Source organism: Dermacentor variabilis, chromosome 10, assembly GCF_050947875.1.
Source record: "Dermacentor variabilis isolate Ectoservices chromosome 10, ASM5094787v1, whole genome shotgun sequence".
NCBI lineage: Eukaryota > Metazoa > Arthropoda > Arachnida > Ixodida > Ixodidae > Dermacentor > Dermacentor variabilis.
In genome coordinates, this window is record NC_134577.1 from 57,188,725 (window position 1) to 57,206,155 (window position 17,431).

Sequence of the window (17,431 nt, forward strand, 5' to 3'; positions counted from 1 at the left end):
AACTGGCAGAACTTTCGAAGTTAATCAACAAGCGTAAGAGAGCTGACATAAGGAAGTATAATATGGATAGAATTGAACATGCTCTCAGGAGCGGAGGAAGCCTAAAAACAGTGAAGAAACTAGGAATTGGCAAGAATCAGATGTATGCGTTAAGAGACAAAGCCGGCAATATCATTACTAATATGGATGAGATAGTTCAAGTGGCTGAGGAGTTCTATAGAGATTTATACAGTACCAGTGGCACCCACGATGATAATGGAAGAGAGAGTAGTCTAGAGGAATTCGAAATCCCACAGGTAACGCTGGAAGAAGTAAAGAAAGCCTTGGGAGCTATGCAAAGGTGGAAGGCAGCTGGGGAGGATCAGGTAACAGCAGATTTGTTGAAGGATGGTGGGCAGATTGTTCTAGAGAAACTGGCCACCCTGTATACGCAATGCCTAATGACTTCAAGCGTACCGGAATCTTGGAAAAATGCTAACATAATCCTAATCCATGAGAAAGGGGACGCCAAAGACCTGAAATATTATAGACCGATCAGCTTACTGTCCGTTGCCTACAAAGTATTTACTAAGGTAATTGCAAATAGAATCAGGAACACCTTAGACTTCTGTCAACCAAAGGACCAGGCAGGATTCCGTAAAGGCTACTCAACAATAGACCATATTCACACTATCAATCAAGTGATAGAGAAATGTGCAGAATATAACCAACCCTTATATATAGCTTTCATTGATTACGAGAAAGCGTTTGATTCAGTCGAAACCTCAGCAGTCATGGAAGCATTACGGAATCAGGGTGTAGATGAGCCATATGTAAAAATACTGGAAGATATCTATAGCGGCTCCACAGCCACCGTAGTCCTCCATAAAGAAAGCAACAAAATCCCAATAAAGAAAGGCGTCAGGCAGGGAGATACGATCTCTCCAATGCTATTCACAGCGTGTTTACAGGAGGTATTCAGAGACCTGGATTGGGGAGAATTGGGGATAAGAGTTAATGGAGAATACCTTAGTAACTTGCGAATCGCTGATGATATTGCCTTGCTTGGTGACTCAGGGAACCAACTGCAATGCATGCTCACTGACCTGGAGAGGCAAAGCCGAAGGGTGGGTCTAAAAATTAATCTGCAGAAAACTAAAGTAATGTTTAATAGTCTCTGAAGAGAACAGCAAATTACGATAGGTAGTGAGGCACTGGAAGTGGTAAGGGAATACATCTACTTAGGATAAGTCGTGACTGCGGATCCGGATCATGAGACTGAAATAATCGGAAGAATAAGAATGGGCTGGGGTGCATTTGGCAGGCATTCTCAGATCGTGAACAGCAGGTTGCCATTATACCTCAAGAGAAAAGTTTATAACAGCTGTGTCTTACCAGTACTCACGTACGGGGCAGAAACCTGGAGGCTTACGAAAAGGGTTCTACTTAAATTGAGGATGACGCAACGAGCTATGGAAAGAAGAATGATGGGTGTAACGTTAAGGGGTAAGAAAAGAGCAGATTGGGTGAGGGAACAAAGGCGAGTTAATGACATCTTAGTTGAAATAAAAAAAAAGAAAGGGGGGGGGGGGGCATGGGCAGGACATGTAAGGAGAATGGAAGATAACCGATGGTCATTAAGGGTTACGGACTGGATTTCAAGGGAAGGGAAGCCTAGCAGGGGGCGGCAGAAAGTTAGGTGGGCGGATGATATTAAGAAGTTTGCAGGGACAACATGGCCACAATTAGTACATGACCGGGGTAGTTGGAGAAGTATGGGAGAGGCCTTTGCCCTGCAGTGGGTGTAACCAGGCTGATGATGATGATAACTTTGTTATATTGAGGTTACAACCCCCTTCCCCCCCCCCCCTGGAATCTGCCCACATTATTTGACCATGAAGCCATTGAACGAAACGAACTTTTAGTGTCGAAGGGTTTGCCACATGAACATACCTTATCAATAACTTGTGCAACAGAACTGATTGTAAAATCCCTCGGCGTATTGATGCACTGAACTATGAGGTCATGCCAGATGCATTACAAACAGTGGTGCCATTCTAGATATACATTGTTTTCTATAGACAAGAAGTTGTGAACAGGTAAATCATTATTGAGAATTTCATTATATTGAGGTTTAACTGTATTACCTTGGTATTGCTTCGTGATGGCAATAAATATTGTTATAGTGAAAGCCTGTATTAAATAGACTTCGTTAAAGTGATGCTCAAAATACATGGTGTTCCAGAGGCAAGAAACTGTACTTCGTTGTATTGAGAATTTAGTTATATTAAATTTCATTATTTGAGCTGTAATTTCCTGAACTATAATTCCTGTGTTTTTGCTGTTGTTTTTGCTAAGCTGTTTTTTGAACTGTAATTTCCTGTGTTTGACTTCACCAATAAAATGTTGTTCTTGTACATGTTATATAGCTCTCTCTGTAGTGTCCACATGCTGGGTGCAGCTTGCAGTAAACGGCTGATTTTCCATAGATGCCCCTGACACATTCGCGTGATTTAGTGGTTTTTGTTCGTCTCGCCGATTGCATGAGTTCAAGCACTACTGATACTGCAGCTAATACCTCAACATAATGAACTTGCATATAACGAGGTATTTAATATTTTATAACTTCTTGTACATAGAACACTATGTATTCTGAGGCTCCTTATAAAGAAAACGCCTGTCTCCTCCTCTCATGCATACACTCTCTCTGCGGCAAGTGCAAAGGTCCAGTCAAAATTATTTGACACTTGCGTTTTTAATTGGTGGGCACTAAGTGCGGTCAGCCTTGGCGTCCCAAGGTCTATGGCACCGCATGACGCAACAGAGGCAAATCTCCGACGCCACAAGCCCCATCGATGCATTGCTCCCGGCACATCTCCACCAGCTGCGCTAGTGTTCATAACCACGCTATTATAACCCAACCTTCTTGCAATTTGTTTATAAGTGCGTACTAACAAGATACTAACCACTAGGGATGCTCTGGGAATTTGTAAAGTTTTTTTTTAATGCTGAAAACTTTCACACCTCGAATCAACAAAGTTTGTTGCTCCAAGTACAACTACGTTATATCGAAGTTCGACTGTATAACGACGTGCATTTGTACACGATTTCATTATAATGAAATTATAACAAAAATGAATGGAAACTTCCGCAGACGTTGATGGTTCAAATGGTTCAGTACATGCGGCTGCTTGTGAACACTCCTCAAATCTAGCAGGGACTAAGAGTGACTGCCGAACAGCGTCGTATTCCGTATGAAGTTCAGTAATATGAATAATAATATGAACAATAATATGAAGTGCAATAAGATTGTATTGCACACCATGCAAGTGGAAGAGTGTGAGGGTGAGCTGAGAAAGGGTGTGGCTGTGTGGAGGACAGCTGAAAGTTTCAACAAATGGCCGACTGATTTTGTTAAGATCGAAAGAAAAAAAAACTGGAAAATTGTGCTCTTTCTAGACAGCTGTTTAGCACACATGGAAAATCTCGCCATTAAAAGCTGTTCAGCTTACCTGTTTTCCTCCAGGCCCTACCTCTTTGCTACAGCCTCGGAATCAAGAGATCATAAGAGCTGTTAAAGCCAAGTACAGAGGACAGCTCGCTGAATAACTGCTGTTTAATAGGTATGTTGCGGAAGCAGGAAACAATAATCAATGTGAGGACAGCAATTGAAATGCTGACTGGGTCCTGGAATAACCTTGAGAAGAGCACTGCGAGAGGGTGCTTCCGAAAAGTGGGTTCTAATCTGCAGCAGAAAAGCACTAATAATGACACCGCAGGCGAAGACTTGCAGTATATAGACAAGGAGCTAGAATATTTGCCAATCATTCAAAATGAATGTAAAGAGTGCGGCACGTTTCAGGGCTTCGTTGAAGCGGATGACAATCTTCCTGTAGCGGAATGCCTCTCTTGTGAGAGCATGAAGAGCTTTACCATGATGTAGTGGTTACAGCATCAGTGGTTAGTGATGAAAGCTTTGCGTTTTGTTGCCTGGGCTTCAGAGAGAAATTTGTCTTGAATTTCATTTGTGTTTATTGCATCCATACAAAGCTCTTTTCCATTACACTGCACAATACAAGGCTTGTCCCATACCAGACAGGTCTCCAGCTCTGTGCATGTGGAACCTTCTAAAGCTGTTGCAGTAATTAATGATGGATTAGAATGTGCAACAGAATATGGTACGCTTCAAAATCTTCTCACGTAATGGTCCCCGTAAGTGCAAACTTCCCTACTTGCGCGTTGCCACCATAGGGTACTTGTAGCCTTCGTAAAAAGTATGAATCTCAATGCTTAGCTCCTTTGCCATATGCACTCATGTGAGAGCCCATCCTTTTTTTTTTTTTTTTTTTTTGGTCCAGCTTTTTCCATCTATGTGTAATCAGGGCGAACCTTTTTTACCAGATGAGATGCATTTATTTGTTCATGCGTGCATGCCACAAACCTGATGCTTGTCTATTTGTCACCATTATCACTGTTGCGACTGCTCAAGCTCTATTCAGTAGCACACTCTTCGATACCGTCGCCCTACATGCCATTCATGGCGTTAGATATGCCTATGACTCCAGAGCTTTTCACGTCTGAGGACATCGTCTCTGTATGTTCACGAAAGGGAAAATTGTCATCCACCTGACAGTAACTCACAGCTACAAAGAAAACCCAGTGTGGCTTTCTCGAAAAGCTTTCTCAGTTGAAGAAATATTTGCGTGTCAGGGTTGTTTCAAGATTGTTTCAGCGGTATGTACTTCTCGCTAATTACCAATTTAACCCAAGTGACATATCTATTGCAGTTGACCTTTAAACAGCCTGTATTCAGCCTGGCAGTCAGAGGCAACATAGCCCTTATACCTTTGGCTCGGCCTATTCCTTTGTGGCCTGTAGTCCAGTTTCGTAGGCAGAGTTCTTGGGTTACCAGGCCTCATTCACCACACATCCTTCCCCATCGCAGGTGAGGACATTGTGTTCCTGGCGACGGACATCAACCTGCCCGGTGCAGTCGACTGGGTGATGATGCAGTCGTGCTTTGGCCACCACTTCATGCTGGTGCTGGAGAAGCAGGAGAAGTACGACGGCCACCAGCAGTTCTTTGCTGTGGTGCAGCTGATTGGCTCACGCAAGCAGGCTGACAACTTCATCTACCGGCTCGAGCTCAACGGCCATAAGCGCCGGCTCACCTGGGAGGCCACGCCGCGCAGTATCCACGAGGGCGTCCAGGCGGCCATCATGAGCAGCGATTGCCTCGTATTCGACACCAGCATTGCCCAGCTGTTTGCCGACAGCGGAAACCTCGGCATCAACGTCACCATCTCGCTGTCCTGAGCGGCGTTGCGCATACCGCGTGTGTGCTTTGATGTGGATGCGTGTGGGAAAGAGTATATGGCACTCCTCCCGAATTCTTAGTGGCGTGCAAAGGAACCTTGTGACGTGCGCATCGACATCACTGTCTTACCATTTCGTGTGCTGCATTGTGCAAATCGTACAGTACGCTTCTGAGGATGTGCCGTAGTCTTGTGCGAGCTCAACACAGAGGACTAACCGGAGGTCTTGCAGTGAAGTTCAGTGCAGTGGAGGTTGCCAGTGCATTTGTGGAACAACAGCGTGGGGACCACGTCTCTCAGCTGTGTCGTCATAGCACGCACATACTGTGGGATTTTCCACGTTTCTTTTTCGGGGGGCATGGATCACCATTTCGTGTGTATGACCGAGACGGCTCTATTGTCAACCTCGGTGACGAAGCATCAGCGTGCTACAGAGGTATACCCCTAGCTCGACTTGTTTCGTCTGCTTCCAGCAAAGCTCCCAGTACACTGCTGCAAGACACAGTGGATGACGCTCGTTCAATAGGTCGTTGCCCAATGCCATCACATCAGCTGTGCGCCATTGACAAGCTTAGTGCGTCATGTTTATGCCTCCCTACGCTAGTGTTCAGTGCACAGGTAGGCAATAGTGGTTGCAACCACAGGCACGAAGCTACACTCACAGCAGTGATGTGCCTGTGATATGCCTGGATAACCGCATTTGTGACTCATGATTATGGAGTGTGTCTAATATTTTTGCATTGCCTTTTTGCAGTGCAGACACTCCATAGTGTCACCTGTGGCGAACCAGGCTGCAGCACTGCATTCCTAGATGGGTTGCCTCGGCACAGGCTCAAGCAGCTTATCTCTGAAACGAAGCAACGGCTGCCTTGTACTGCATTGAATCAATGGCGGCACACTTTCAAGTGTTTCTCAAACCTGCTGGGACGTCATTCTCAAAGCGCGAGTGATCTCGAGGGTTTCGGGGAATGCGCTTGGAGACAGTGGACTTCCTGCATGCGAGAGAGTCACTGGATCATAGTCATCTGTTGCTCACTCGGTCACCTTGTCGAGAGTCATTGGAGGTGGAGACACAGAATCAACGTCTTAGCGCGGCAGGTTAAGCCGTTCAAGCCTCCGAACAAAATGCCTGTGCGCTGCGACAGTTTGCAGTGTGAAGGCGGGGTCTTGTATTGCAATCGCCATTGGGGAGACACGGAACTTTGTTCTCGTTGGTCTGTTGAACTTGTCGGGACGGTAATGCTAGACTCTTTTGTGGCATGCAGTCTTTCAAGATGACTGAAGGCACTGAATTCAAGTTAGCCTTGCACTTGCAGCTGTAGGTCCTCCTCGCATGCAAAGGCAAAACTGCAAATGAAAGCTTCCGAAATGTTGCAGAGCCGCATTATGTAAAACCAGTGCAGCACTGAATACTTAACGACCGACTTGTACATCTTGAGGTCATACTGGACCCAAAGAAGGAAAAACTTGATTTCATGGACCGTACCTGGAACAATTGTGAGCACATTCTTAGTGCCGCGACCGATGGGCAGCCCGAGGTCTTTCCGCGACTTTCCCGCACAGCAGTTTCTGCCATTGCCTGTCTCTTGAATGGACAAGCGCTATCGCAGAGGCCCGTGGCATCAAACATCTGCCTGCAGAGTGGGCGGACAATCGCTTGCAGCCCCGCAAGCTCCGTTCTGTTCACAAACCCTCTGCACACTGCCGCCTAAACTTTTTGAGGCCACTGCGCATCTGTGATGCACAGGATATATTTTTCAGAGTTACATGCCCCGGTGTACTGCTTGTGGCTAACAAGCGACAAATTTTGTCTATGTTTAGCACTTTGATTGGCAATTACTCTTTCTTGGCTTTCAGTGCACAGACGTAATCGGAATAATTGTTCCCCTCGTAAATCTCTACTGTTTGTCAAATGTCGCCAGCTTCTGGCGTCGTCCCTGACAACGTAGCTAAAAGATTGTGGGCATGGTTAGTGCAGGTAAGGAGGCGTTGGCCAACGCTATCCTCTGCATCAAACGCAGGGATCCAAAAGGCACAGAAGTCCCTCTGGATTTATAGAAGTGATGGAACTTTATCAACCGTCGCCCAAAGAGAACCAGAGGAAGAGGGCCGACTAAAGCTTCACTTAATATACAAGATTTACGGACATTTTATGATTAACCAACTTAAGTAACGCAGCGAGAATTTCTACGACTTGGCAGCCCGTTAGTTGGCTTGCCTACGATCTGCCTTCTGTAGGACATATGGTGAAAGAAATGCGTTGTTTTGGCCCTGCTATTTTCATGCCAACAGCTAGATTGGTTTTATGTCTCGACATTGCCTGTATGAATTCAGAGACGCAATTCTTTTTGAAGGATGAGAAAAGGACTGTACATATGTTGCATAGTATGGAAATAAATCTTTTAGTACCAACGACAGGTTTGAAGAGGGCTGGTACACATTGGTTTGAGACAATATTACTCTCTCGATGCTGGCTGTTGATTCAACAATTTTTTTTTTTCCGCCATACTTGCAAAACCCCAAACATGCATGAAATGCAACTGACACCAACCACATCATCGCTGCAAAAGAATTTGTGCACAGAATGCTTTCTTTTTTTTTTTTTCACACACTAAACTTTCTCCTTGCCTACTAACAGCTTCAATACTTTCTAATGCATAAGCCACTATGGCTTACATTCGGTGCTGTGAAAACTCTCCCTGTACACAACTACAGCTTGCTTGCTGTATTTTCTCCTAACTGCCCTACTGCCTCCTAATAAGCCAATGTAGATCAAGTTTGACAAATCTGTGCACCGATATTGCACACTTGACACGCAACATGAACACAAAGCAGCATTAGCGCCTATTAAATGCAATGAGAGTTGCACTCATCCATTATTCTTTCACACTGCAAACAACTGCGAGTTGCAAACATTCAAATTCATCAGCGTTCTAACAAGTCTCAAACAGCAGGCACGACAAAAAGCGGAAAATGCAACCAAGAATGTTCTCTGCACAAAATTGCAGATTTTCATGGGGGATTGTAGACACCACCTCCCCTTGGGCTTGCCATCTCCGCAAGTCTCTTTGATTTCCAACATTGTACACAACAGTTGGGCTCCCTTATGCAAGGGCTTCATTTACTTTTTCAATGCTAGCACTGCACACACACACACGAGCCACTAGCTGTGAAGAGAAGTAAGAAAATGCCACAATTGAGATTTCAGCATTCTGGACGACTTGACCCACAAGCTTTATCACCACTGCGTCTATCTGTAATCGGCCCGACGCACTGTATCACTGGCCAAGTCTCTGCTGGTTTAACAAGTCATTGGTCCTTGTTCTTCACAGAATGCCTGTCACTTGTCACTGAAATTCACTTCAGCCGGCAGCCACAGACGTGTCCGCACACACCAAGTGGCCACAGAAGTCTTCTGGTGATGCTCGAAAATCCTGTTTCACGGCTTCATTACCAAGAGAGATGACGAATGCGTGCACGTGGCACGGAAGCGGCTCGTGCTGTCCGTGCACCAATACTAAAGCAGCTAAGCCAATATGGGAGTAATGCACAACATTCACGCCACGTGGGCAAAAAGATATGTTAGCTGATTAATGCCTTACAGTTTAATGCCAGTCACACGATGCCACATGAACATAGTAGCATCAAAATGCCAGTTGAGGCATAGTGGGTCCTAATAACAGATTTGACCGTCAAATGCATACTCTCTCTTCCGATGTTGGCAGTTACGGCTACAATAGGAAAATACATTTATACTGTAAGCTGACATTCTACATAAAATAACACTATTAATGTATTTTTTTGTTACTTTCTAACTTTAACATGTGAAATATATTCTTTGCCAGTATTAGGATTGCTAGACTTGCTGCATCAGTGCAGCTATTGCCATCGGAGTGTTCAATGTCGTCAAACACGTGCACGTAGCTGCAACTTAAGACAGAACAGCATTCAAAAACTTGAGGTACTAGACTCCGAATAGCATTAACTCTGCAAATGTTGCACCGTTATAAGCCTTGTCTCCTCGGCTTCAAACTAAATTCTCGAAGCGCTAATTTCTTGTTGCAAATTCTCTAAGAAATATCAGCCCGCTGCAGTTAGTTCTCTACGATATTATTGGTTTGCTGATGTTGAGTGTTGCTGCCCAAATGCGCAATTATTTAGCACTTTGCGTAATCGCGAGTTACAGCATTTTACTGACACTGCTATGTCCACCAAAAAAAAAAAAAAAACATTTACTAATGATTTCAACCTTGGCTGGTCACTGCAGCACCAAATTTTCCACTCGTGATATCGGCATCAAGCTCTCTGGCGTGCAGACACCTAAGGTTATGTGGTCTACACTAGTGACTTTGTATACACACCAGGCTTCACGGTAGCATTTCATACTACCCCCCTTGCAGAAAGCCAGGACACTTTGCCATGGTGCTGAACCTATTTCCTTTATTGCATGCAAATCACATTTAGCATCTGATGTTGGGTTCTTGCTTACATCTAGTGCATTTGTAGGATTGTGGGATTTGCAAGTACAAATGGGACCATCCTCCCTTACCAACAGTTGTGTGAAGGAATGATGCAGATACTACCGTAATTCTGGCGGTCTGTAAAACGTTGCAGGTAAGCACACATTGTGCTTAAACTGGCAAAGGTAGCAGCCACACAATTTAAAGCTTTTTAAACCTTGCAACAGTAGTGTCGCCTCTAGTGTCAAACTTTACCTTGCCTAGAAAACGATCGTCAAGAAGTGCTTGCCAACAATCGCGGACAAGGCCTCACAAACAGGCTCCAGCTATTTATGCATGCATTACAAACGGGAAATATTTGAATGTCCTTGTTGTGTATGTTCTGTTTTAGTTGGCAGATGATGTTTGAGGATGGTCTCGGGAGCTGCTACCCAATGCCTAGAGACTGAAATAATTTACAACATAGCACAGCCGAACTACGAACTTCAATGCAACCCAAAGCTGTCATGGTGAACTGCCATTCATCAAAATGTTTTGAGTATTATCCCATGAGGGGACCGAGTATTGGACCTCTGCTTGCAAGATTTCAGCAAATCAACCTTCTCTGTATCACCTAGCTCGTAGATATGTATAAAGCAGCAACAGTGGGCAATCTACTAATCTGCTTGAAAATGGTGATCGTAGATTTATGGGAATAACTAATTAATTGCTGGTTACTACTATTCATCCTTCTGAGTGTCCAGAATTATATAAAAGATCAGTGAACAATCCTTTACTAATCATTTATGGGTTTTCACATTACAAAATTGAAAAGGCACGCCTATAGTACAACACGAGCATGGTAGAAATAGACAGTCAAAAAGTGGCAATCATTGCACAGCCCTTCTATGTGCAACAAGTACAACAAAAACCTAAAGCCTCGTACTGCCCTTCAAGCCAGAACCACCACAGAGAATACTGCACACAGTGCGCAACAATATTGTCCCCATGAAAGCATCCAAGCAAACAAATATACACGCATTCCTTGTTAAGGCAGCTGCAAACATTGCACCTTATATATTTTTTTTCTATTACCACTTCAATGTGGCCATATGGTACCATCTATCCACTGGTGTTGCAAGGATTAACAAACACCTAGCCACATTTGTAGTTGAAGAGAATCCAATGTGTTCAAAAGACTTGAGCACTGTCCATCATTTTGGACTATCTAAAATTCGCCCGATTTCCAGTTCATCGGGCCACAAAGGTTCGTTTCGGACTGCTGCACTTGAGAGACTAGGGCGAAATGACAGGTTGGCACGGCTCTCAGTCGACACACCATCACAACACTTGGCTTGCAGAGCTCTGGCTCCCGTAGACGACGGCTCCCACAAAGTTGACGGCAGCAGCGAGCACGAACACCGGGAACCACCGGCCGTGGGACTGCGTCACGAGCTCTGCCGTCAGCGGCCCGCACAGGATTCCGGGAATGGTTGCCTGCGTAGTACAAGTGACACTCGTGAGCGAATGGCAGCTTCCGATTCTGCACTAGCTACACCACACCTGAGCCAAAATTGTGTGGCACTAATCCAATCTTGCATTGCGGCTTCCCCACCACCAGGACGTGCCAGGTTACAGAGTCGGAAACTCACAATTTTACAAGCTTCGCTGATGCATTCAGTGAACAAGACAAGAAAACTCGGCAGCACAGACGCCTTTCCTTGTGAACAGCAACTTTCAGCTCTGATCCTAATGTAAGTTTTTCACAAGCAGTCGCAATGTGCTCGTGCTGCTAAGGCCGGAAGTAGCAAATTCAGACTGTTCAGAGTATCGATCCTCATGCGTGTGCTTGGCGTGATGTTGGCATCATCGGAAACTTCGCCAAATTCGTTAAGTGGTATGCCACCAATGCCACTTCTGCAGATTGTGCATTCACTTTGCCAAGGCCGTACAGATTTCGCAGATTATGGATCCTCACCAGTGTGTTGCTGACGCTGAACGTGAGAGCCGCATGAGCTGGCGCCACATCGGCATGGTTGGCCAGGTGGCCTGCAGAGTTGCACGCCAGAAGGCCCATGGCGCATGACACGACAAACAGTGCCGATGCCAGGTTGCCCGCAGCTGCAAATGCGAGCAGACCTATTCCGGGCCCAAGCAGGCCAAGGCAGGAGGTGGCCAGCCGGCGTACAGCCAGCACGCTCCACTGGCGGCCAGCCAGCTCAGCTGCTCGGGCTGTCAGCAGGCCACACAATGAGTTGCAGACATACGGCAGCGCCGCCAGGCTGAGGTGGCCTGGCCGGGCAGACAGGGCACGTGCCAGATACGTGGGAAGCCACTGCATGATGGTGTAGCTGGACCAGTTCATGGCGAAGTGGGCGATGTAGATGGCCCACAGTGGCCAGTGGCTGATCAGTTCCAGCCAGTGTGGAGATGACACTGAAAAAAGAGCAGAAGAAGGTGGCAAAGATGACATGCTCACTTATGAGAAACCAACTAGTTCTTGCTAACATCAAGCCATTTCGGGAAACTGAAAACTGTAAAATGGGGGGGGGGGGGGGCAGATTGGCAATGTGTGTGTGGTATGCTATGATGTATGGAAGTCACAAATATTAAATATTTGTTTCCCATGTCCTTCAGTTGGCTGGCTACACACAAGCAAGAATGAAGCATTTCTGCTTAGAACTATCAAGGTGAATGGCAGGAAACTCTGCTTGAGCCCTACAGGGACCATCTTTACCTTGGTCACCACTCATCTTAGCCTAGCATGATCAACATTGTAGAGTAAAGTGACCTGCCAAGGGGTGTAATATATATTGGTCCATGTCTGGTATTCCGGTGATTGGTGTAACTTTATATTTTTGCTTCTGCGTAATTCATACCTGTGTTCACCTTGGCGGGCTCCTTGTACTGGGGCCCATCTGGCTCGTCCCTGTGAAGCAACATCCATGCAGCCGTCCACACGATCCCCAGCGCACCAAGCACATAAAAGGCTCGGTGCCACTCTAGATGTGGACACACTAACGCAGCAGCCGTCTGACCTGCGGCGCCCGCGGCCAACATGCGGGCCACGGCGCGAGTCCGCTCCTCGGGCACTGGCGCTGCCTGTCCCACCACGTGGAACATGCAGGGCAGCCCGAGGCCCTCGCCCAGGCCCAGCAATGCACGGCACAGCAGCAGCAGCGGCAGCGACGACGCAATGAGGGGCGTCACGAGTGTTGATGCTGACCAGAGCAACACGGCGCCTGCCATCACTGTGCGACCACCGTAGCGCGAGGGCGCGCCTGAGCCCACCAACTGCGATGCGCAAGAAAGCCGGCGAAAAGAAACAAAGCTCAGACAGGTGTCGATCAATGCAATAAACCCAAGCCAAGTAGATTTGCCTTGCAGATCTTGGTTTTCTGCAGTCAGAATTCACAGATGGGGACAGTCAAAGAAATTTAATTCTGAACAATATCATGTATGACAGTGAACTGAAGAACACATAGTATTCAAAAGCATTCTGTTCTTACATTTTTCATTTAATATACCTGACCGACCTCATTTGATATGGTTAATTTTGCAGTTAGCTTAGCAGATCAGATGGTCGTGGAACGAGTGGTCTGCTACTAGGACGTTGGGCTCCCCCTTAGTGTAAGTGAGAAGAATTTTCACATGTGCCCAGTGGGTGTACATAGAGAAATTTGCTGAATCACATGCACCACAACACCAGAGGGTTTGTTTTTTTCATGTGCCAAATGTCTACCAATTGCTCTGGAAGGTTGCAAAGTGTTTCAGCATGGCATACGTTGTTTGCCTCAACATCAACTCTTTGTGAAGGGGACAAATGAGCCCTGCTATTGGCGGGCACTGTTTCTTCAATATCTGCACAGTGAGCAGGCTATATAATATTGCTGAAGATGAAAGTTCTATCCTGTCCGCATACATATAATCACTTACGGAATACTAGATGCATAAACGTGATCAGCAGAAGCAGCATTGATGGTGCCACCTTGTGACACTGAGTTCAACCAAAGCATGCACCGCTATTAATGTGCCATGGTTTACTTCGTTCTACTTGACTGCTGACATAACGCTGCAGACATCAACATAATTTATGCATGGCGACGCTTTCTTTTTTCGTTCAGCTAGAACACTTGTGTAGCATGAGAATGTTTCAACAAAGTGTCGCAAAATGATGTTACCAGCCCTCCTGCTGCCATTTAGACTTCCGGTGCTCTGTTATGAAAACGGTAACATGCATGGACAGGCTTAAACTCTCCAACAGGTCTTCAGTTCAGGCTTTGAAACTAAATGCCAAACTGTTGGAACTCTTTCAATGACAGTGTGCAGAAGTTGCGTAATGTGTGCGAAGGCATTAAACGTATATATGCTTGTCACACAAACTTAGCACAAGAAACACAGTGCCAAAAGAGAAAAATTTAGCATTTTTTATAGTAACAGCTTGAACATTTGTTTCATTTATTAATGAGCAAATATCTGCATGACTGCAGCAATCTGTGCAATCCTAAACACTTCTTGCTTTATCATGGTCTCTACTTCTAACAGACCTGCACTTCAGTGCACTCAACTTTAATATATATCCACACGTAGATGCTCTCCTATTGTGCTTTTCTATTTATATACAAGAAACATCATGGAGACAATGCACTGTCTTTCAGACCAATAGCTCATGCAAGACTTTGTGCATCCTTTTTTGAAGCAACAGATGTGGTCTTTCGACAAAAACACCGCACAGACTGTTTGTAGTGCTTCAGTGTGCCAGCCAGCTCGAGGTCGTGTCTCGTGACCTGCTGACCAGGTCCAGAAAGGAGTGCAGATGAGCCCTCAACCATTTCAGTGCACACTGTTTCCTTCAAGGAACAGAAAAGCGGTGCCATCAAACTCGTTGCGAGATGGATCAGATGTCAGACGAAACAATCCACCATCACTGTATGCGATGTTTGGACAGCACACAGGTCTCCTTACGAGTGTACAAGCGCAACTGTTTTTGTAAGCCTTTGTTCTTCAAGTGCGCTGTGACTTCACAGACCAAGATATTAAAAAAGAGCACAGTGCGAGCATGCAAAATTTGGGTTAAGTTTGTCATTCCAAATATAAAACTGTATGAACAGTACATTTCTCATTGAAGAAAAGTGTGTGGTAAAGCAACGCTTTTCAGGGGCACTCTTTTGAGACATTTTCTTCTAAGCTCTAGTAGTTTCTGAGCATGTTTTTTGCAACTGCAGATGATCATAAAAAATATCAGCTACTTGTGCTGCCAGCTAAATGTAAATAAAGGGCAAAGGATGACGAACAGCTGCAGAGAGTGACATTTTTGCAAGATTAATTGGAATGTTTCTCTGCCAGTTCAAGCCAGTAGGATCTTCTAACAGGCAACAAAGCATTCTTTGAGGACCCGTGTAGTGTACTTTGCATGACAAAATAATTAAAATTCATAAGAATATCACTGCTGACATCATTCATGTAAGCATTGTCCAGTTTATTACGCATTTTCAATGCACTTTGTTTTCTGTTATCGTTAAATGAGCTCCTTGCATACACTAATGAATGCTTACACCTTGAGTACTTCAAGTTCAGTGTAGAACTTTCAAACATGTTTTGTATGGAAGGATCTTGTTCTTCTAACTGAAGTTTTACATGTTAACTTTGCACTACAGTGATACTGACATACATTGTGTTCTCATGTTGGGTGGTCATGAAGGTTTTAATGTCCATCATTACAAGCCAGTCAGAACTAACAAGGTGGCAAATTTAACAATATGGAGGAATTGGGAGCGTTCAGAATAGGATCACTCGTCTGGTCAGATGAACAGGCAGCGGGCAGGTACGGATAGGAGTGCAGCACATTTAGTGACTGCTCATCTTCATAGTTCTTTCTGCAGCTGAATGGACAAGGGCAATGAAAACTAGGAGCAAAACATCCAAATTTCTCCTTGTTTCTATCACTACTTCATATGATTGGTAAAGTTGGGTTTAGTGGCGCAAAAGTGACTAAGGCTATTCTGTGCCAACCACAGGGTGTTACTTCATACGCACTACGATCACCTATGGTATATGACAGCAACATCCTTACTATCCGCCTGCGTTACTGACTTTGCCACGTACGACACACGTCTTTCTGTCTACACATGCAAAATTATCTGCAACATGCAATTATAAATGGGAAACGATCATAAACAATAACACATCAAAGCGCAAGAACGGGACTATCAGCAAGAAATGATCTTTTCCTTTCACTAAATCGATAACGCGCGCGCCCACTTGATTGTACCTCGATACCTTTCAACTGAGAAGTGATTGCTTGTTCACTTGACCATTTTTCCTTCCTTGTTAGTAACGTCGAACGCGACGGCGTTGAAGTTAACGCCGTTCAGAATGAGAGCCAAAACAAACGGCGCGTGGATCGGATCCATCGCTGACGTAGCCGCGAAGTGAACAAATTTGCGCGCATGTCCGGCGCCGGTGCCGGAACGGTTACACGCCGGCAGCATAAACAAGCGAGTCGCGATTGTCAACGGGTATGCAAGTCACGCATCTTTAACAGCAAAGGGAAGGGGCGTCAGCGCCAACAGGAAGTGGTTTTCAAATAACTCGGCCACCGACGTCGGTGCGTCTACGTGGTCGTCCGCGCGTCTCCGTCTCCCTTGCCAACGCGTCGCACCGCTCAAGAGCACTGTGGCGATGTGGATAACGACCGCGGTAATACCGAGATCCCCTTCTACTGCACGGCAATAAACCGCGCAGGCGGCGATCGACCGGCGTTCTCGAGCTGCCTAAAAAAAAATCTGGGACGTGCGACTCACCTGACTAGTGATGTATCCGACGGCAAAAGCGCTGAGTATCCAACCCTGCGAGAGAAGACTCCAGTGGAACTGCTCGCTCATCGGTACGATGGCAATCGGCATGAGAACGCGATCAGCGGCGTTCACAAAGTTCGCCAGGCAGCACAGAGCGACAGTTCTCGACTTTCGCGTCATACTTGAAAGACTTTCGGGCACTGCTCACTGGAGAAAAACAATAAACGACGGTTCGACGCACCCGACAACCACGGGCCGAGACGCACGGCGTCGGCTCTCACACAGGCATTCGGCGGATCGCGGAGCTTCAGGAAGCGCGGACGAGTTGCTTCCTCGCAGTGGACCAGCGCGTACGCAGCAACGTCTCATGAACGGCCGATCGTCACACCGCGAACGCGGCGTTGAGATCACTTCTACAGACAGAGCGCTGTAGCACCCGTGGCACGCACATCACGCACTCGTTTTCTTCGTTGTCCGCTCGCCCGCGACTCGTCATTGGCTACGACAACGGGAGACGGCTGTCAGGGACGGTACTTTAGGATCTGACGCTGGAAAAGCCACGGCAGGTTGAAGAGACGTTGCGAGAGCGTCGATGCAGGGAAGCACGGAGCAGCTGGGCCGGCAGCGCAGCAGCGCAAATGTAGCCAATGCCCAGCGAAGGCTGCGGATCCGCGAAAGAGGCAATAAAACGCACCACTTTCCAGCTTTAACTTGGCTTCTTTTGTCTGTTGGCTCGTAGTACGTCACTGTTCTTGACATTTCAAAATTTTGTCTTCCATTGGCTTCTTTGAAACAAAACTAGACATGATTTTATTTATTACCCTTAACCTTCGATAAAGGTTGCATACAACTTTTAAGCTTCCTGCTTCATTATTACAAAAAAAAAGAAAGAACTGTGAAA

General features: G+C 45.9%; 2 protein-coding genes across 4 annotated transcripts in view; one reads left to right on the forward strand and one right to left on the reverse strand.

Moving 5' to 3' along the window:
- LOC142560565 (E3 ubiquitin-protein ligase Siah1-like) overlaps nt 1-7,709 on the forward strand; it is a 24,369-nt gene extending 16,660 nt beyond the window's left edge. For all 3 annotated transcript variants that reach the window (XM_075672770.1, XM_075672769.1, XM_075672771.1), the window contains exon 5: nt 4,925-7,709. In XM_075672770.1, coding sequence (XP_075528885.1) covers nt 4,925-5,295 — 371 coding nt within the window. In that variant the 3' untranslated portion in view covers nt 5,296-7,709. The remainder of the gene's footprint in view (nt 1-4,924) is intronic.
- Nucleotides 7,678-17,233, reverse strand: LOC142560564 (uncharacterized). Its single transcript, XM_075672768.1, has 4 exons — nt 16,537-17,233; nt 12,613-13,027; nt 11,712-12,169; nt 7,678-11,230 (listed from the first exon to the last, which is right to left on the reverse strand). The coding sequence occupies exons 1-4, from the start codon at nt 16,708-16,710 to the stop codon at nt 11,075-11,077; spliced, it is 1,203 nt and encodes a 400-aa protein (XP_075528883.1). The 5' UTR covers nt 16,711-17,233; the 3' UTR covers nt 7,678-11,074.
- Nucleotides 17,234-17,431: the final 198 nt, after the last annotated feature.